The 15,339-nt window shown below is 49.8% G+C and overlaps 1 protein-coding gene across 4 annotated transcripts in view; it reads left to right on the top strand.

Moving 5' to 3' along the window:
* Positions 1-9,017, top strand: part of MRAS (muscle RAS oncogene homolog) — a 57,113-nt gene extending 48,096 nt beyond the window's left edge. For 3 of the 4 annotated variants that reach the window (XM_072792575.1, XM_072792573.1, XM_072792574.1), the window contains exons 5-6: positions 4,387-4,466; positions 5,696-9,017. In XM_072792575.1, the coding sequence (XP_072648676.1) occupies positions 4,387-4,466; positions 5,696-5,795 (180 nt within the window). In that variant the 3' untranslated portion in view covers positions 5,796-9,017. Of the gene's footprint in view, positions 1-4,386; positions 4,471-5,695 lie in introns of those variants that run through there. The other variant, XM_072792576.1, reaches the window with a different exon arrangement.
* The last annotated feature ends 6,322 nt before the right edge of the window (positions 9,018-15,339 follow it).

Below are 15,339 nucleotides of genomic sequence, written 5' to 3'. Positions count from 1 at the left end.
TAGGCCCGGGGAAATAAAACTTACTTTATGGTGCTTTCTTCTAATGACAAGAGACAGATAATAAACAAAGCAGATTACACAGTGTGACATGTGCTATGGAAAAAAGTAAATCAGGGAAGGGGGTCAGGAATGTGAGGTGGAGAAGGATGCTTTTCCAAATAGGGCGGTTAGGGAAAGCCTTGCTAAGGAGGGTGCATTTCAGCAAGGACTTATAGGAGGTGAGGGAGTAAGCCCTACAGATCTCTGGAGAAAGAATGTTCCAGCCAATGTAATAATCAGTGCAAAGACACGATGGCAGGAATTTGAGGATCAGCAAGGAGGCCAGCAGGAGCAGAAGTGGGAGGGGTGGGAAGTAGGAGGCCAGGTCACAAGAGGGTTATAAGGCTTTATGGGCTTTTACTCAGAGGGAGAGGGGAAACCATCAAAGGCTTTGAGTAAGGAGTGATGATGAGGTCTGGCTTATGGCTGAACAGCTTCTCTCTGGTGGTCATGTTGAGAAGGACGCTAGGGGCCAATCATGAGAGCAGGGAAACCAGTTAGGGACTCCCACAATAACCCAGATACAGGTCAACACAGCCCAGGATGCTGCTGGTGAAGGTGGCAAGGAGGTGGTTGGATTCTGGACATGTTTCCAAGAAAGCCAACAGGATACGTGCACAGATTGGATGTGGGGTGAGAGAGAAAGAAGTTATGGCAGGCGACCCTGTGGTTTGGGCGTGAGCAATTTTCTGAAGACCAGAGTGTCGGATGGGACACCTGGGTGGCTCAGCAGTTTAGAGCGTGCCTTTGGCCTGGGGAGTAATCCTGGAGTCCTGGGATCGAGTCCCACATCGGGCTCCCTGCATGGGGCCTGCTTCTCCCTCTCTCTCTCTCTCTCTGTCTCTCTCTCTCTCATGAATAAATAAATAAATAAATCTAAAAAAAAAAAAAAAAAAAAAGACCAGAGTGTGGGTGATTGAGCAGGAGAGACAGTAGGAGTAAGTGTGTGAGACAGGAACTTGGTTGCAGATCTGCGGGGTTTGAGGAGCTGAGTAGATAATCAGATGGAAATGCCAAGGCAGCAGTCAGAGACAGCATGTGGGGTAAGTATTGGCAATCGGCAGCGTGTAGATGGCATTTGGAGCCGTGAACGCCAAGGGAGCCAGTGTAGATAGGGCAGGGGTCCTAGCACCGAGGCCGGGATACCTCACCTAGTGATGTGGCGAGGTGAGGAGGAGGCCATCAAAGGGCCTGAGCTGTGGGTGACACTTGAGGGCCACAGTGGAGCGTGGTAGCAGCCAAGTGAAGAACGTGCCCCAAGGAAGAGGGAGTGATCCACCGGGACAGGGCTGCCCACGCTCTCCAGAGGAGGGCTGGAGACTGACCGCTGGCTTCGCAGCAGCTCTCTCTGACCAGAGACAGGCCTGCGGTTTCCTCGGGGCTCTCACAAACCCCTTCTGCATGACCCTCCCAAGCAGCGGGGTGGGCGGGGAGGGGGGTGCAGAGAAGTGACAGCCTGCCCCTACAGCCCCCGCTACCGCAACCTGGGGCTCCCATCTCTCAGCTGCCTTTCTCCTGCAGCAAATGCTGCTGCCTCACTTATCATTTGACCAAGAGACTCTGCGAGCTGCTATGGACAACATCCTATTTTAGAGCTCATAAGGCAAGTTCCTCCTTAGCGGACAAGGCAGGCGCCCCACCCGGCGCCGGAAGGTGGCATTTCCTAGCCCTGTGGTGGAGTCAGATGGTGCTACCGTTTATTGCAAGGTTCCCCTTGGTTTAAGTGTCCTTGCTAATGGAACCCTAGAATTCCAAGAACTTCAGCCTTTCTTCAGTGGTAGAGGCAGGACCCCCAGAAAGAAGGCAGAGGGCTCCTGAGGCCTTGGGGGCGATGCTACAACTCCTGTACTAATGAGTGGCACAGTGGGACGGCAGGCAGCAGTGATCTGAGGCCCCGGAGTCACAGGATGTGAAGGAGCTCCACGTGGGTCCCAGCCCCAGCTACAGGCACCTTCCTGCCCCCGCTCTGGGTGTGCACGTGGAAGTGCGTTGCCCTGACCACAGGATATCACAGGACTCTGGCTTTAAGGCCCCAGCAGGGGTGCCCCCCCATGCCTGGGAGAGGCCCTGAAGCTGCCCTCGACACCCCTACCTGTCCGTGGGCAGCCAGGCAGGAAGTGGAGCGCGCACCTGGTTCAAACCTTGATTCTCTGCTGGCTGCCATGTGGCTTTGGGCAAGTACGTCACCACCCTGAGCTCAGTCTCCCTCGCCGCACAGTGGAGATGCTTGCTTACCTCAGAGGGTTGAGGTGGGGATTAAGTGGGCTCAGCGATGTTGAGACGTGGCAGGCGAAAGGGCCCATGGTCATCTCAGTCAAACGACCTACAGTGGAGGGCAGAGGCTCAAAGAGTTGTTGGATGATCATTTCAAAAGTCTGAGCCATGTTTTGTGCGCTCTTCCCTTGTGTCCCGGCCAGCTACGAGACCTCTGCTTGGAGCCACGGCAATGTGTGAAGATACTTTAGGATCTGTTCTGGGCAGTCGTTTACAACATGCTCCTCTAAAACAACAGCTCACCCTGTCACCCATCCCAGCCGTGCATTTGAACTGATCATTTTTGTTTTCTTCACTGGGCTTTTCTTCTTTGACAGTGTTATCATGAAATGCCTTAATTTTGTAACCAGGAAAAAGTTATGAACTATATACCAAAGTTCTTTTTTGAAAAAAAGATTTTATGTATTCATTCATGAGAGACAGAGAGATAGGCAGCGACACAGGCAGAGGGAGAAGCAGGCTTCTCCCAGGGAGCCCGATGCGGGACTCCAACCCAGGACCCCGGGATCACAACCTGAGCCAAAGGCAGATGCTCAACCGCTGAGCCACCCAGGTGCCCCTGAACTACACTGAAGTTCTTCAGTCTGACCACAGCCGGCCTACCCCTCTGGCCTGGGGAAGCCCGTGTATTTTGGGGTTTTTTTGTTTGTTTTTAATTTTTTTTATTGGAGTTCAATTTGCCAACATATAGCATAACACCCAGTGCTCATCCCACCAAGTGCACCCCTCAGTGCCAATCACCCAGTCACCCCCATCCCCTGCCCACCTCCCCTTCCACTACCCTTTGTTCATTTCCCAGAGTTAGGAGTCTCTCATGTTTTGTCACCCTCACTGATATTTTCATTCATTTTCTCTCCTTCCCTTCTATTCCCTTTCACTAATTTTTATATTCCCCAAATGAATGAGACCATATAATGTTTGTCCTCCGATTGACTTATTTCACTCAGCACAATACCCTCCAGTTCCATCCACGTCGAAGCAAATGGTGGGTATTTGTCGTTTCTAATGGCTGAGGAATATTCCATTGTGTACATAGACCACATCTTCTTTATCCATTCATCTTTCGATGGACACCGAGGCTCCTTCCACAGTTTGGCTATTGTGGACATTGCTGCTAGAAACATCGGGGTGCAGGTGTCCTGCCATTTCACTGCACCTGTATCTTTGGGGTAAATCCCCAGCAGTGCAATTGCTGGGTCATAGAAGCCCGCGTATTTTGTATGAACCCCACACTCTCTCCCCTCATGGGGGAGTGGGCACAAACCCTTCTTGCCTTTGTGGGGTCCCTGATACAGGAGAAGAGGGGTGCTTGGGACTGCATCCTAACCTCAGGCAACTTTTGTTCTCCTTCCATGCCAGCCCAACACATGGTGTAGACATGGCCCTCAACACCTGTCTTGTGGGGCTACCTCGGCCACACTGCTGATGTCTGTTGCCTTTCAGCTGGGTGATGATTCCTCAGTATTAAACGTGCAGACATGAGCCTTCTATAAACATGGCTGAGCTCCCGGACTCGTAAATGCAGACCAAACAAGAGCTGAGCCCTGCGAGCTTGCAGAGGTAGGGGGTGGAGGGGGATGAGGAGGCACAGACCGGCTCGGGGTCACCAGAGGGCACCGTCCTGCCCACGGCCCAGCCTCACCTCAGCCTTTCCCACCCAGGTCCCCCATGTAGAGAGCCTGGTAAGAGTCAGATCTCCTCATGGTGGAGAAACAGGCCTCAGAAAGAAAAAAGAATAACATCAGAACCTATTTTGGTTTGATAGATGAAGCAGTCTTTAGTCTTCAAGTATATAAAAAGATCAGGGTTTTTTTTTTTTTTTTCTATTTTTAGGGGGCTATTAAAGATCTCTATGACTAGAGAATAAGAGGGAATTAGAAAGGCTGTCAGTAGAATTTTCCACCCTTAAAGAGCAAGAAGCTACCAAGGGGCCTGAGGTTGTTAGAGCTGTGGTCCTGTGGGGATCTCTAAAGGCAGGTGGCTTCTTGGGGACCTCTGAGAATTCGCAGTTTTAGGGAATAGGGCTTTGTGGACTTCAGTGCTACTTTTACCAAGTTGAGCTTTGCCTTCCAGATTCCGTACATAGAAACCAGTGCCAAGGACCCACCTCTCAACGTGGACAAAGCCTTCCATGACCTGGTTAGGGTAATTAGGTGAGTGATGCACGCTTCCCTAGAAGCAGGCCCTCTGCGGCAAGGTGGGTCCCGGGAGGACCAGAGGGTGCAGCTTCTTGTTCCAAGGCCTGGGCTGCGTGCTTCTGGGCCTGTTTTGGATTTCTTATCCCTCTGTCCATTTTTTTCCCCTGCCCTTCCCACCCTTCCCACCCACCTTTGCATGTGCACCCTCACCCCAGGTGAAGCCTTAAGCATAAGCTAGAGGGAGGTGCCTTCCTGCCTGTGGTGCCAACTCAGCCTCCTCTCTGGCCTCCCCTGGGCACTGCAGCTCAGGCTCCTGCTGCCCTCTGCACCGCCTGCCTTCCGTGTTCTCCCAACACCATGCCTGTCAGCACCAGAGGAAGTAGGCCGCTCTGCTCTCACCCCCCACCCACCGACGTCAGCGCACCCTGCAACATTTCACCTAAATAGCTACCATTTGGGTTCCTAAGCTCAAGATGCTGAGGTGTTGCACATGTGCCTGCTTTGCAGACTGCACACATTGCCAGTGTCCAAGTGTTCCCATCTGCCCATTTCCTAAATCTGCAACATGCAGATCAGCCTAACCAGTGGTCCTCACATAGGCACGTAGTGTGAGGCCATGTGCTGGTGAGTTCTACGGCTGCCAGTTAGTTATGAACTCGTGCTTTCCCCTGCTACTTCTCGGCCCTCCCGGATACACACACACACACATGCACAAACACACACACCCCTTTTCTCATCATTCCCCCATATGGACTGCGATAGTGCAGCCCTCATTTTAGGCTTTAGCTGGCAGCTCTGCATTCTCTTGAGCTTTTGCCTCCAGTTTGGGTATGCCACCCTGCCCGGAGCTGGTGGTGTCTTGGTTATGGACCGGTAGTTCCAGGGCAGGTTTTTAGACTTAGGAAGAGTTAACAGAAAACATATAAAAAGCTTTTACACTCGAGGGGCTTGCCATTTTATTTAAAATACAAAACACAAAAATAGCGGCCAATACTGAATAGCTCATAATGCAATTCATGATTTAAATAATTGCAGCCACAGCATGATGTCAGGAATTCTCACCAGTATTAAGACAGGCTTTGCCCTGCCCTCTCTGCCTTCCCACTTTCTTTGCCCCAGAGACACTCTCCAAACGAGGCCCTCCCCCAGGGTCCAGAACAGGCCTGCCACCTGCACACCCAGGGGCAAAGGAGGAGCAGAGACCATTCTGACTCTGTTTTTCTGCCTTTCACTGTCCTCAAAAGGCAACAGATTCCAGAAAAGAGCCAGAAGAAGAAGAAGAAAACCAAATGGCGGGGAGACCGGGCCACCGGCACCCACAAACTGCAGTGTGTGATATTGTGACAGGCCTGAGGCCCTGGCGACAGTGACCGTGGACCGGCCAGCCCTCGGGACCCTCCACTGCCTAACCACACTGAAAACCATTTCTAACCATGACCCTTGGCCCGAGGACCTGGCATGAGAAGGGAGAAAGGGAGGGCGGGCAGGGAGGAGGTAGGCTCTGGCTTTGCCAGAAGGGCACAGGCCTTCCCATGTCTCACAAGAGACAGGGAAGCAACACGAAACAGAAGCAGCATCCAAGCATCCCTCATGTTGATTCAAAGCAGCTGTCCCTCATCTCTGGGTGGCTGCGTGGTGGCTTTGAAGTACATGGTATCGGCGGGATGTGGAAGCGAGGATCCATGGACAGAGTACCAAACAAGCCATGATCGATTCCCCCAAACCCCCCTGCCCCAGCCCAAAGTCTGAGCTTGGGTGTCTTTTGTAGATTTTTAAATTATTTTAGTGATTATAATTTTATTAAAGGGGTCTGTGCCCACTGACTGGCAGAGCTTCGTATCTTCAGCAGGCCTGTCTGAGACCACGTCTGGAATATTGTTGTTGTTGTTGTTTTTAACTGAGTTTTCCCCAGCAGTGCCAAAACTCAGCTCAGCATGGAAGAGGGGGGACCGAGAGACTCGTGGCCGGAGGCCTGGGGAGAAGCACCCCACTCATGGCCTCCAAACCAGAGAGAAGAGAGACACGTTCGTCCAGAAGGTTTTACTGTGCTTGAGATAGCAGGTATTAGGAAGCAGAATTGTATTTTGCTGAGCGGAGAGGCTGGCAGGAGCATGTCAGTTTTAAGAGGGGTTTTCATGATCCTGGAAATATAGAAATTAAGCCGATTGGCTTTGCAAAAGCGTTTGTCTGCATTGCAGACAATGTGGACCAAGCTCTGTGCTCCGAGGGCTCTCCTGCATGTATCTCTTCTTGCTTTCCCACCACCTGCACTGCCTGGTGCCTCTTGGATGCAAACACACGGGCATGGAGGTTTCAGCACGTCACGGTAGGCTCATGTGGATGCCATCCAGAAGGCTCTAGTTCTTGCTGAATCTTAACCAAAAATGATCCAATACTGTTGTTGCTAAAAACAGCACCAAGACCCAAAGCCTTTTCCATCTGAGTCCACTGACCACCGCTCCTTAAAGCCCAGTAAATGAGCAAACCCTGCTGAGCATTTGCAACCCTACGATTAGCTTGCCTTTCTGGCACACACTTTTCTTAGCTTCTTGGATCTTAACTATAACATAATCAGAGGAGAAAGAAAGGTTGGGGTGATGACATGGCCCCCACATGTCATGTTTCTATAAGGGGGCATCTCCCCCCAGCTTCCTGACGATGCCACATCCCTCTCAGGTGCTGCTGGTGTGATCCAAAGACTGGGTTTTCCCAGCCAGGGAGGGTGAAGGTGCAGCAACAACAGTGCACCCCTGATGGAAGGTCAGAAGATGAGGCAGCATGGCTAGTGGCCTCATTTTCTATTTACAGATCAGATCACTAAGCAAACTAGAGCATCCCTAACAGGTGGCCTGGCTTCCTCTTTGGTGAAAGAAACCCTGAGAAAGTGAACACCCAACTGGACATCAAGACACCTGGATTCTTGTCTGGTTTTGAGAGTGTGCTGCGTTCCTAACTCAGCAAGATCACCAGCACCAGGGGGCCCAGCGACTCTGTGTCGAATGAAATAATTGGGACTTGGGTTAATTGGAAAATCAAACTTTGTTTGTCCAAATGGCCCTTTTTCCCCCTGACCCTGAAAAGAAAGAGAACAGAGAACATTCCAGGTCATGCACTACAGAGTGTCCCAAGATCCGATCATATTAATGGGCATTTTAAACACACAGGACAAGGCCCTTTCTGACCCTTCTGCTCCTCTGAGCCGAGTCCACAACAGCCGTGGGTGCAAAGGGGATGAGGAGACTGCAGCAAGACAGGCGGGAAGAAGTATGGATGGAGTTGCTTTGCGCAAAGGAGTGGTGGAGTGGGGCGGGAAGCCCTGCGCACAGGGGAGCGGCCACTGCTGGAAAGCTGCTCCTGGGCACAGACGACCATCACATGCCCCTACTCCCTGCTGTCTGCAGAGCCTGCAACTTCTTGGCAGCACGAGTGGGGAGTCCTGTTGGAGGCGGATCAGCTGACCTAGAATGAAGCCCTTAGCCATGAAGGTAACCAGATAAAGGGGTTCCATCTGCTTCTGGTCCCTCCCTCAACAGGGGCAGTGCATCTGCCCACCCCGACCCTATCTTCTGGGACATCTGTCCTGCAGTCAGCCCACAGCTCAGCTCCACAATGCTCGAAGGAGAAACTGGTTAAGGAAAGGCCTTCTTCTGCGGAGTCAGGGGTCAGGCTTCAGCTTCCATGACCCTGTGTTCCCCATAGGTGAGACAGAGAACACTTTTCAGAGACCATTCTTCACGTTTTAGAGAATTGTGGGCTTCCAGATAGGCCAGAATGGAGTGTACCTTCGGGCATCCCCCATACAATATCTTCTCCGTGGTCATGTGGCAGGGTCAGCTGGGATACCCATTGGCCATGCTACTCCATGACTTGAGGTGTCCAATGGGACTTGTGTCTTTGGTGACACTTTGGTGTTTCCACTGGTTTTCCAGACCACCGAATAGTGCTAACTTTACATCTCCCAGAACACACGCTTCCTAAAATCCCCTCACCCCATGCCTTTGCCACTGTGTGCTCTCAAATCTCCTCCTCAAATTTTGACACCCCCAACTAGGGCTACTTTTCTATCCAACAGGTAATTTTAGCCATCTTCCCCACCCCTACAGCCTGGGGCTCTAGCCACTGACTTTTCCTATACTTTGACGCATGGAGGTCACTTGGATGGTTTATATTAGGACTTTGACCTCACCTTGTGTTGTCTGCTGTGCAGAGTGCCTGGTAGCCTAGTGTGGCCAATCTCACTTTGCCGGGAGATGTGACCCACTAACACATGGCAGCTCTGACCCAAAGGCCCCTCAGTCATGTGACAGTAAATCTGGAGCCACAGACAGATTCCCTCCATTAGCAGCCCACTGGGTTAGAAATTCCATGTTGGGTTTACATAGAACGAAAGATACTTGAATTGTTGAGCGCCTGTGAGTGCACAGCTTCTGCTACCCGGTATTAACAGATGGCCATTGTTGTGAAATGGGAGTGATGCCTGAGGGTCTTGATGATGCTTGAGCCTTTTATGTAACTTTTTATTAAGTCTTTGTGTATCTCAACTCATTAATAAAGAAAAGAAGAACACTTGTCTTATATCCTCTTATTCAGATATTCCTAAAGTTTTGCTGAGAACATTGTAAGTTGTCCGTGTCTGGCCCGGGAGACCTATCAGAGTAAACCTGAAGTGGGGAGAAGACCACTGGTGGCCATGAGGAGTGTCTCCTTCCTCTCGGGAGCCAGAGGATGAAGGCAAGTGGGTATGGTGATTAGAGACACAGCCTCGTGATGTGTGGCAGCCCCAGATTTGAGTTCTGCCGACTTTTATGTGCCTTTGAGCAAGTCCATGCTTCAGTCTCCAGCTGCCCTGCCTGAGAACGGGATAATAGTGTGCACCTCCTAACTGGACTGAGGTTGAAGCTAAGTTATGGTATGGATCTCAGAGATGGTGCTCTCTGTAAAGGACACTGGGCTGACCCTGTTTTCCATGGAAGCTGCCCCTGCCGCCCATCCACAAGATCACAGTCTTTTGTGCATTGTGGTTTCATTTCTCTATTAATTGAACCTGGTGGGCAATTGGCCAAGTTGAGTGTCTCTGGGTCCTTTATCCAGGGACTAGAGACCAACTGACCATATCTCTCTCTTGGAACGTCTTTGGAGGGTGATAGCTAAAGCATGTAGACCCAGATTCTTCTCAAACCCTCTGGACTGGGAGCAGACCAGTGTAAGAGCAGTGGTGTGGCCACTGGGCCTGATTGCCTGTGCATTCCTTCATTCTGCACGTATTTATCAGGAATTGGGCTGGGTGGTAGGTCTATGGTAGTGAGCAGAGCAGACAGTCTTCTGGTCATCAGCTCTCCTTTAGTCCTGTATTAGTTTCCTGTTGCTCTTGTAACAAATTACCACAAACTTTGTGGCTTAGAAGTTTATTCTCTCACAGTTCTAGAGGCCAGAAGCCCAAACTCAATACCAATGGGCTGAAGTCAAGGTGTGGGCAGGACTGTGCTCTCTCTGGAGGCTCTGGGGGGAACCCACTCCTTGCTTCTACCTGCTTCTGGAGCTGCTGGCATCGCATAACTAGTGACCATTTCCCCCCAGTGTTCAAGGCCTACATCTTCAAATCTCTGTCTTCTCTATCTTCACATGGCCTTCCCCTCCCTATGGCAAGCCTCCCTCCCTCTGAGCTGATGCTCCTTCCTTACTGAGAAAGTTGAAGCCAGCTGAACAGAATTTCCACAGCCTCCTTCCACTGCCTCCACCCACCTCCTAGCATCTGCACCCACACACTGCCTTCTCGGCTGCTACAGGCAAACCATCCATGCTCCTGGCTGAAGCCAGTCCCTTCTCATGGGTATGAGAACACATCCAGGACCTCCCTCTGGCTCTTCATCTCTCTCTCTCCTACATCATCTGTTCTCTCTCTTGGATCTTTCCCATCTTCAAACAGGAGCAAAACTTTCCTTTGATACACTGCATCTTCCAGCTACCACTTGCTTCTCTATTGCCTTTTTGTAGGAAGCCATCTTTAAAGGGTAATCTACACTCAGTCCATGAATTGCTCGCATTCCTTTCTCTTTAAACTACTCTAAACAGACTTTCATCGTTCTACTGCCAGTACCAACCTTCTTCTCAAGGTCAGCCATAGCTTCCATCTTGCTAAATTCAGTGGCTGGTTCTCAGTCTTTTCACATTTGATCTCACAGCATTAGTGCAGTTGATCACTTCCTTGTTCAACTTTCTTCCGTTGGCTTTTAGGATGCTACACCTGTGTGTTTTTCTCCTTCCTCATGGTCACTCCCTAACCCCCTTTGCTGGATCCTCTTCCTCTGTTGGAGCATCCCATAGCTCAGTCCTTGGTCTTCAACCTACCATATGATCCAGTAATTCCGCCATTGGGTATTTATCCAAAGAAAACAAAACCCTAATTCAAGAAGATGTATGCACCCTTATTTTATTGCAGCATTATTTACAGTAGCCGAGATATGGAAGCAACATAAGTGTCTATCAATAGATGAATGGATAAGAAAAATGTCACACACACACACACACACACACACACACACACTGGAACATTATGCAGCCATAAAAAGGATGATACTGTGCAATTTGAGACAACATGGATGGAGCTAGAGGGTATTTTGCTAAGTGAACGAAGACCCATAGGCCCCTCAGAAAAAGACAATATATGATTCCACTCACAAATAGAATGTAAACAACAACAACAGAAAGTGAAAAGCTGAATCAAACCTGCAGATACAGAGAACAAACCTTTGTTGCCAGAGGAAATTAGGGTGGGAATTTGGGCAAGAGGAAGGAGATACAGACTACCAGGTAGGGAATGAGTAAGTCACGGGGATAATAGGCACAGCATAAAAAATACAGCCAATGAAACTATAAGTGTTGTAATGGGACAAATGGTAGCTACACTTGTGGTGAACATAGTATAATGTATAAACTTGTCAAACCACTAAGTTGTATCCTGAAATAATATAACATTGTGTGTCAATTGTACTTAAGAATTTTGTTCAAGGTAATAAAAAAAAAACCCACCTAGCCCAGTGATTGTCTACACCTATTGTGGTGAGTGCTGAGTAATGTATAGAGTTGTAGAATCACTATGTTGTACACCTGAAACTAATAACATTGTACGTCAACTATACTTCAATTAGAAAAAGTCTCCACGTCACGGGTTCACAGCCCAATGGGGATGCTGAACCATTATGATCTGTGCATTAAGAGGAATCCCTCCACCTGGGGGAGCCACAAGGGGCTCTAGTACTCCGTGGTTGAGGAGGTTGTTCGCTGACTAGATGAGAATTTCAGGTACCTATTGGGCCCAGTCGTTCCATCACTTGTGAAGATTAAAGGTTTAACTGCCCAGGTCCCAGGACTATTTAAAATAAACTCTGCCTCCATCTCCACGCACGTCTGAAGAGGCAGTTCCCAGGTTTCCCATGGATGTCAGCATTACCCAGGAGCTTGGAAATGCAAACTCTTGGGTCCTGTTCAGACCTACTCAGAATCCACGTGGTAGCAAGATCTGCAGGTGATCCATGTGTGCAGCCCAGCGAAGTCTATCACTGCCTTAGAACATCAGCCCAGCGTCAGGACACCATCTAGTCCTGGACTCACGAGCCTTGGACCCTGTTCAACCACGTCCAGCCAGAGGAAGCCTCCTTGGCATTCAGCTTGGCTGTGAGAGTTTGCTCCTCTGCCTGTAGCAACTGCAGGAGCTGCCTGGCAAGGCAGTGTGCTCACAAGTGTCCCCCCAACCCTGGTCAGCGGGATGCCCTTAGTTATGAGGGAGATTTTACACAAAGGGAAGGGGACCCCAGTTTGCTTCTCAAATACTCTAATATTTGCCTTCGAGTGTGGACAGCTATGTTTAGTGTAAAGAACAAGAGAACTCACAATCTGAGCTAAGGACATGGGAAAGCTCTGGGTTCTTCAGGCACTTGGCAGGTAGGATGTTCTATGCAAGCTGCAGACACTCTTGTTCCCCAGGACTTTGACTTTGCAAAGCTCCAACAGCATGCCAAAAAGCTCGTTATCATGGTAATGTAAAAATGTAAACATAAAAAAGAAAACTGAGTTCACATGGAGCCAAGCACTGATGGACATTTCCAGTAGAATGTACATCCTGGCAATGATGTCGTAAACCACGGACTCTGACTCAAACTCCGCCTCCTAAACAGTCCTGTTTAGGACTGTTCCTCCTAAACACCCACGCCTGGGCTGATGAACGGAAGTAAAACAATTGTGATAAGTGATTTGCAAAGTGTGGTCCCCAGACCAGCAGCTTCAGCATCCCCTGGGAACTTAAAGGAATGCAGATTCTCTGGCCCCATCTCTGACCTACTGAGTCAGAAATTCTGGCAATGTGTGTTTCAACAAGCCCTCCAGGAGATTATGGTGCTCCCTCAAGTTTGAAAACCTCTGTATTAATACATGTAAGTAAAAATAAAACCCCCCACCGCATACAGGTAAAAGAATGTCCTAGTCTCATCTTCAGGACAGCAGCAAGCAATCTGGACAGAGGTGTCCAGGTCCTGCCCCTGTCCTTCTGGCATTGGGTTTATGAGGCTCCCTCGAGGTCTAGAACCCAGGGATCCCAGCAGGGGGGGGCGGGGGTTAGTAACCTCGCTTCCCCGGGGTGACAGTGGAGTGGCTGACCCTGCCTTCCCTCCCCCAAAATCATATGCAGAATTGTGTATATATATATATATATATATATATATATATATATATATACACACACATGCATCCTTCTGGAGCCTCTCATATTGTATCAGATTCTTACTGTACTGCTGTGTATTATCCAACAAAAACTGAACCTTAAGTCTCCTTTTCTGGGGAACCCTCTTACACTGTTGGTGGGAATGTGAACTGGGGCAGCCACTCTGGAAAACTGTGTGGAGGTTCTCAAAGAGTTAAAAATAGACCTGCCCTACGACCCAGCAATTGCACTGTTGGGGATTTACCCCAAAGATACAGATGCAATGAAACGCCGGGACACCTGCACCCCGATGTTTATAGCAGCAATGGCCACGATAGCCAAACTGTGGAAGGAGCCTCGGTGTCCATCGAAAGATGAATGGATAAAGATGTGGTTTATGTATACAATGGAATATTCCTCAGCTATTAGAAATGACAAATACCCACCATTTGCTTCAACGTGGATGGAACTGGAGGGTATTATGCTGAGTGAAGTAAGTCAGTCGGAGAAGGACAAACAGTGTATGTTCTCATTCATTTGGGGAATATAGATAATAGTGAAAGGGAATATAAGGGAAGGGAGAAGAAATGTGTGGGAAATAACAGAAAGGGAGACAGAACATGAAGACTGCTAACTCTGGGAAACGAACTAGGGGAGGTGGAAGGGGAGGAGGGCGGGGGGTGGGGGTGACTGGGTGACGGGCACCGACCGGGGCACTTGACGGGATGAGCACTGGGTGTTATTCTGTATATTGGTAAATTGAACACCAATAAAAAATAAATTTATTTTTTAAAAAAGTCTCCTTTTCTGACTTGAGGACCTTCTGGCAGTTTCGCAGGCACTGAGAGAGGGAAGAGGAAATGAAAGGAGCAAAGATCCACATACTTTTCTAAGAAGCTCTGACAAAATTCTTCATTGGTTGACACATCCTTGAACCTGCCCCCACAACATCCTGAGGGAGGGGCTCGTGCCCCTGCTCGCAGTTCCCCACATGACTAAGTATGTGACCCACACATGACTCACTCACCTCCCCCGCACCGTGGTCTGCCTCACCTGCCACTCAGGCCCCCACCTCCTGGTCCAGAATTGATGAAATGCAGACAGGACGTTAGGGATGCTTGACAGCACCAGGACTACCCGGCTGCCTGCCACTGGGGCGGAAGCTGGCTGGGGAAGGGGGGCAGAGGAAGGATGGCACGTAGCAAAGGCACTTGACATCTGATGCCATTTCTTGAATTCATAACTACCTAGGCCAGGGGTCTGCAGAGGGCTGCGCGTTAGTATTAATATCACTCTGAAGCTTGGGGAAGAGACCGCAGAGAATCTGGTGCGGGTGGCTTGGGTTGGGGCCCAGATGCGAAGACTTCTAAGTGCACCGGGTGATTCAGCTCCATAGCCAGGGCTGAGACCACTGGCTGGTTCCACTTTATCTGGTCCCCTGCATTCACTGGCTTTTCAGTGAATAAAAGAAACAGCTGCCTGGAGTTGCCTGTGTCCGAAGTTACTAAAGGACCCCAGTTTCAGGGCGCCTGGGTGGCTCAGTGGTTGAGCGTCTGCCTTCGGCTCAGGGTGTGATCCTGGGGTCCTGGGATCGAGTCCCACTCCAGGTCCCTGCAGGGAGCCTGCTTCTCCCTCTGCCTGTGTCTCTGCTTCTCTCTCTCTCTGTGTCTCTCATGAATAAACAAATAAAATCTTTTAAAAAGTTTTTTTAAAAAGGACCCCAGTTTCCCAGCCTTTTGTAAACTAACACTTTTCGTTACAGCAGGTCCTCTCGGAGCCTGGCTTGACTCGTTGATTCATCTGGTCACAATCGACAAATTCACATCCCTTCCATTTTTATATCCTCAGGTCCTGGTGGAAGCCTAGTAGTACAAAGCTTAATGTTTATTACACGAATTAATAATTATTACAGCTTTCAGCAGGGGCCTCCGTGCCTTAAGCCTAAGTCGGATAAACTTATCCCACAGCCTCCCCACTCTCAAGTTCACCCCCTGTCAGTTTCCACAAAGAAAGCTCATCCTTAGCAACCATTCTGAGTTTGCTGAAGACTTGGGGGTCCCAAGGATGGCCCCTCCGCTGTCAGGGCCTCTCCCTTGCCATGGCAGACATTCCACCACCATCAGTCCCCGGAGCAGCCAAACACCCACCCCGCAGATTCCCTCACTGTGCGTGCTTTGCTTTCTTGTGCCACAA

Source organism: Canis lupus, chromosome 22 (assembly GCF_048164855.1).
Source record: "Canis lupus baileyi chromosome 22, mCanLup2.hap1, whole genome shotgun sequence".
Taxonomy (NCBI): Eukaryota; Metazoa; Chordata; class Mammalia; order Carnivora; family Canidae; genus Canis; species Canis lupus.
Note: the sequence above shows the minus strand (reverse complement) of the source record. Positions and strands in the feature narration are given on the sequence as shown.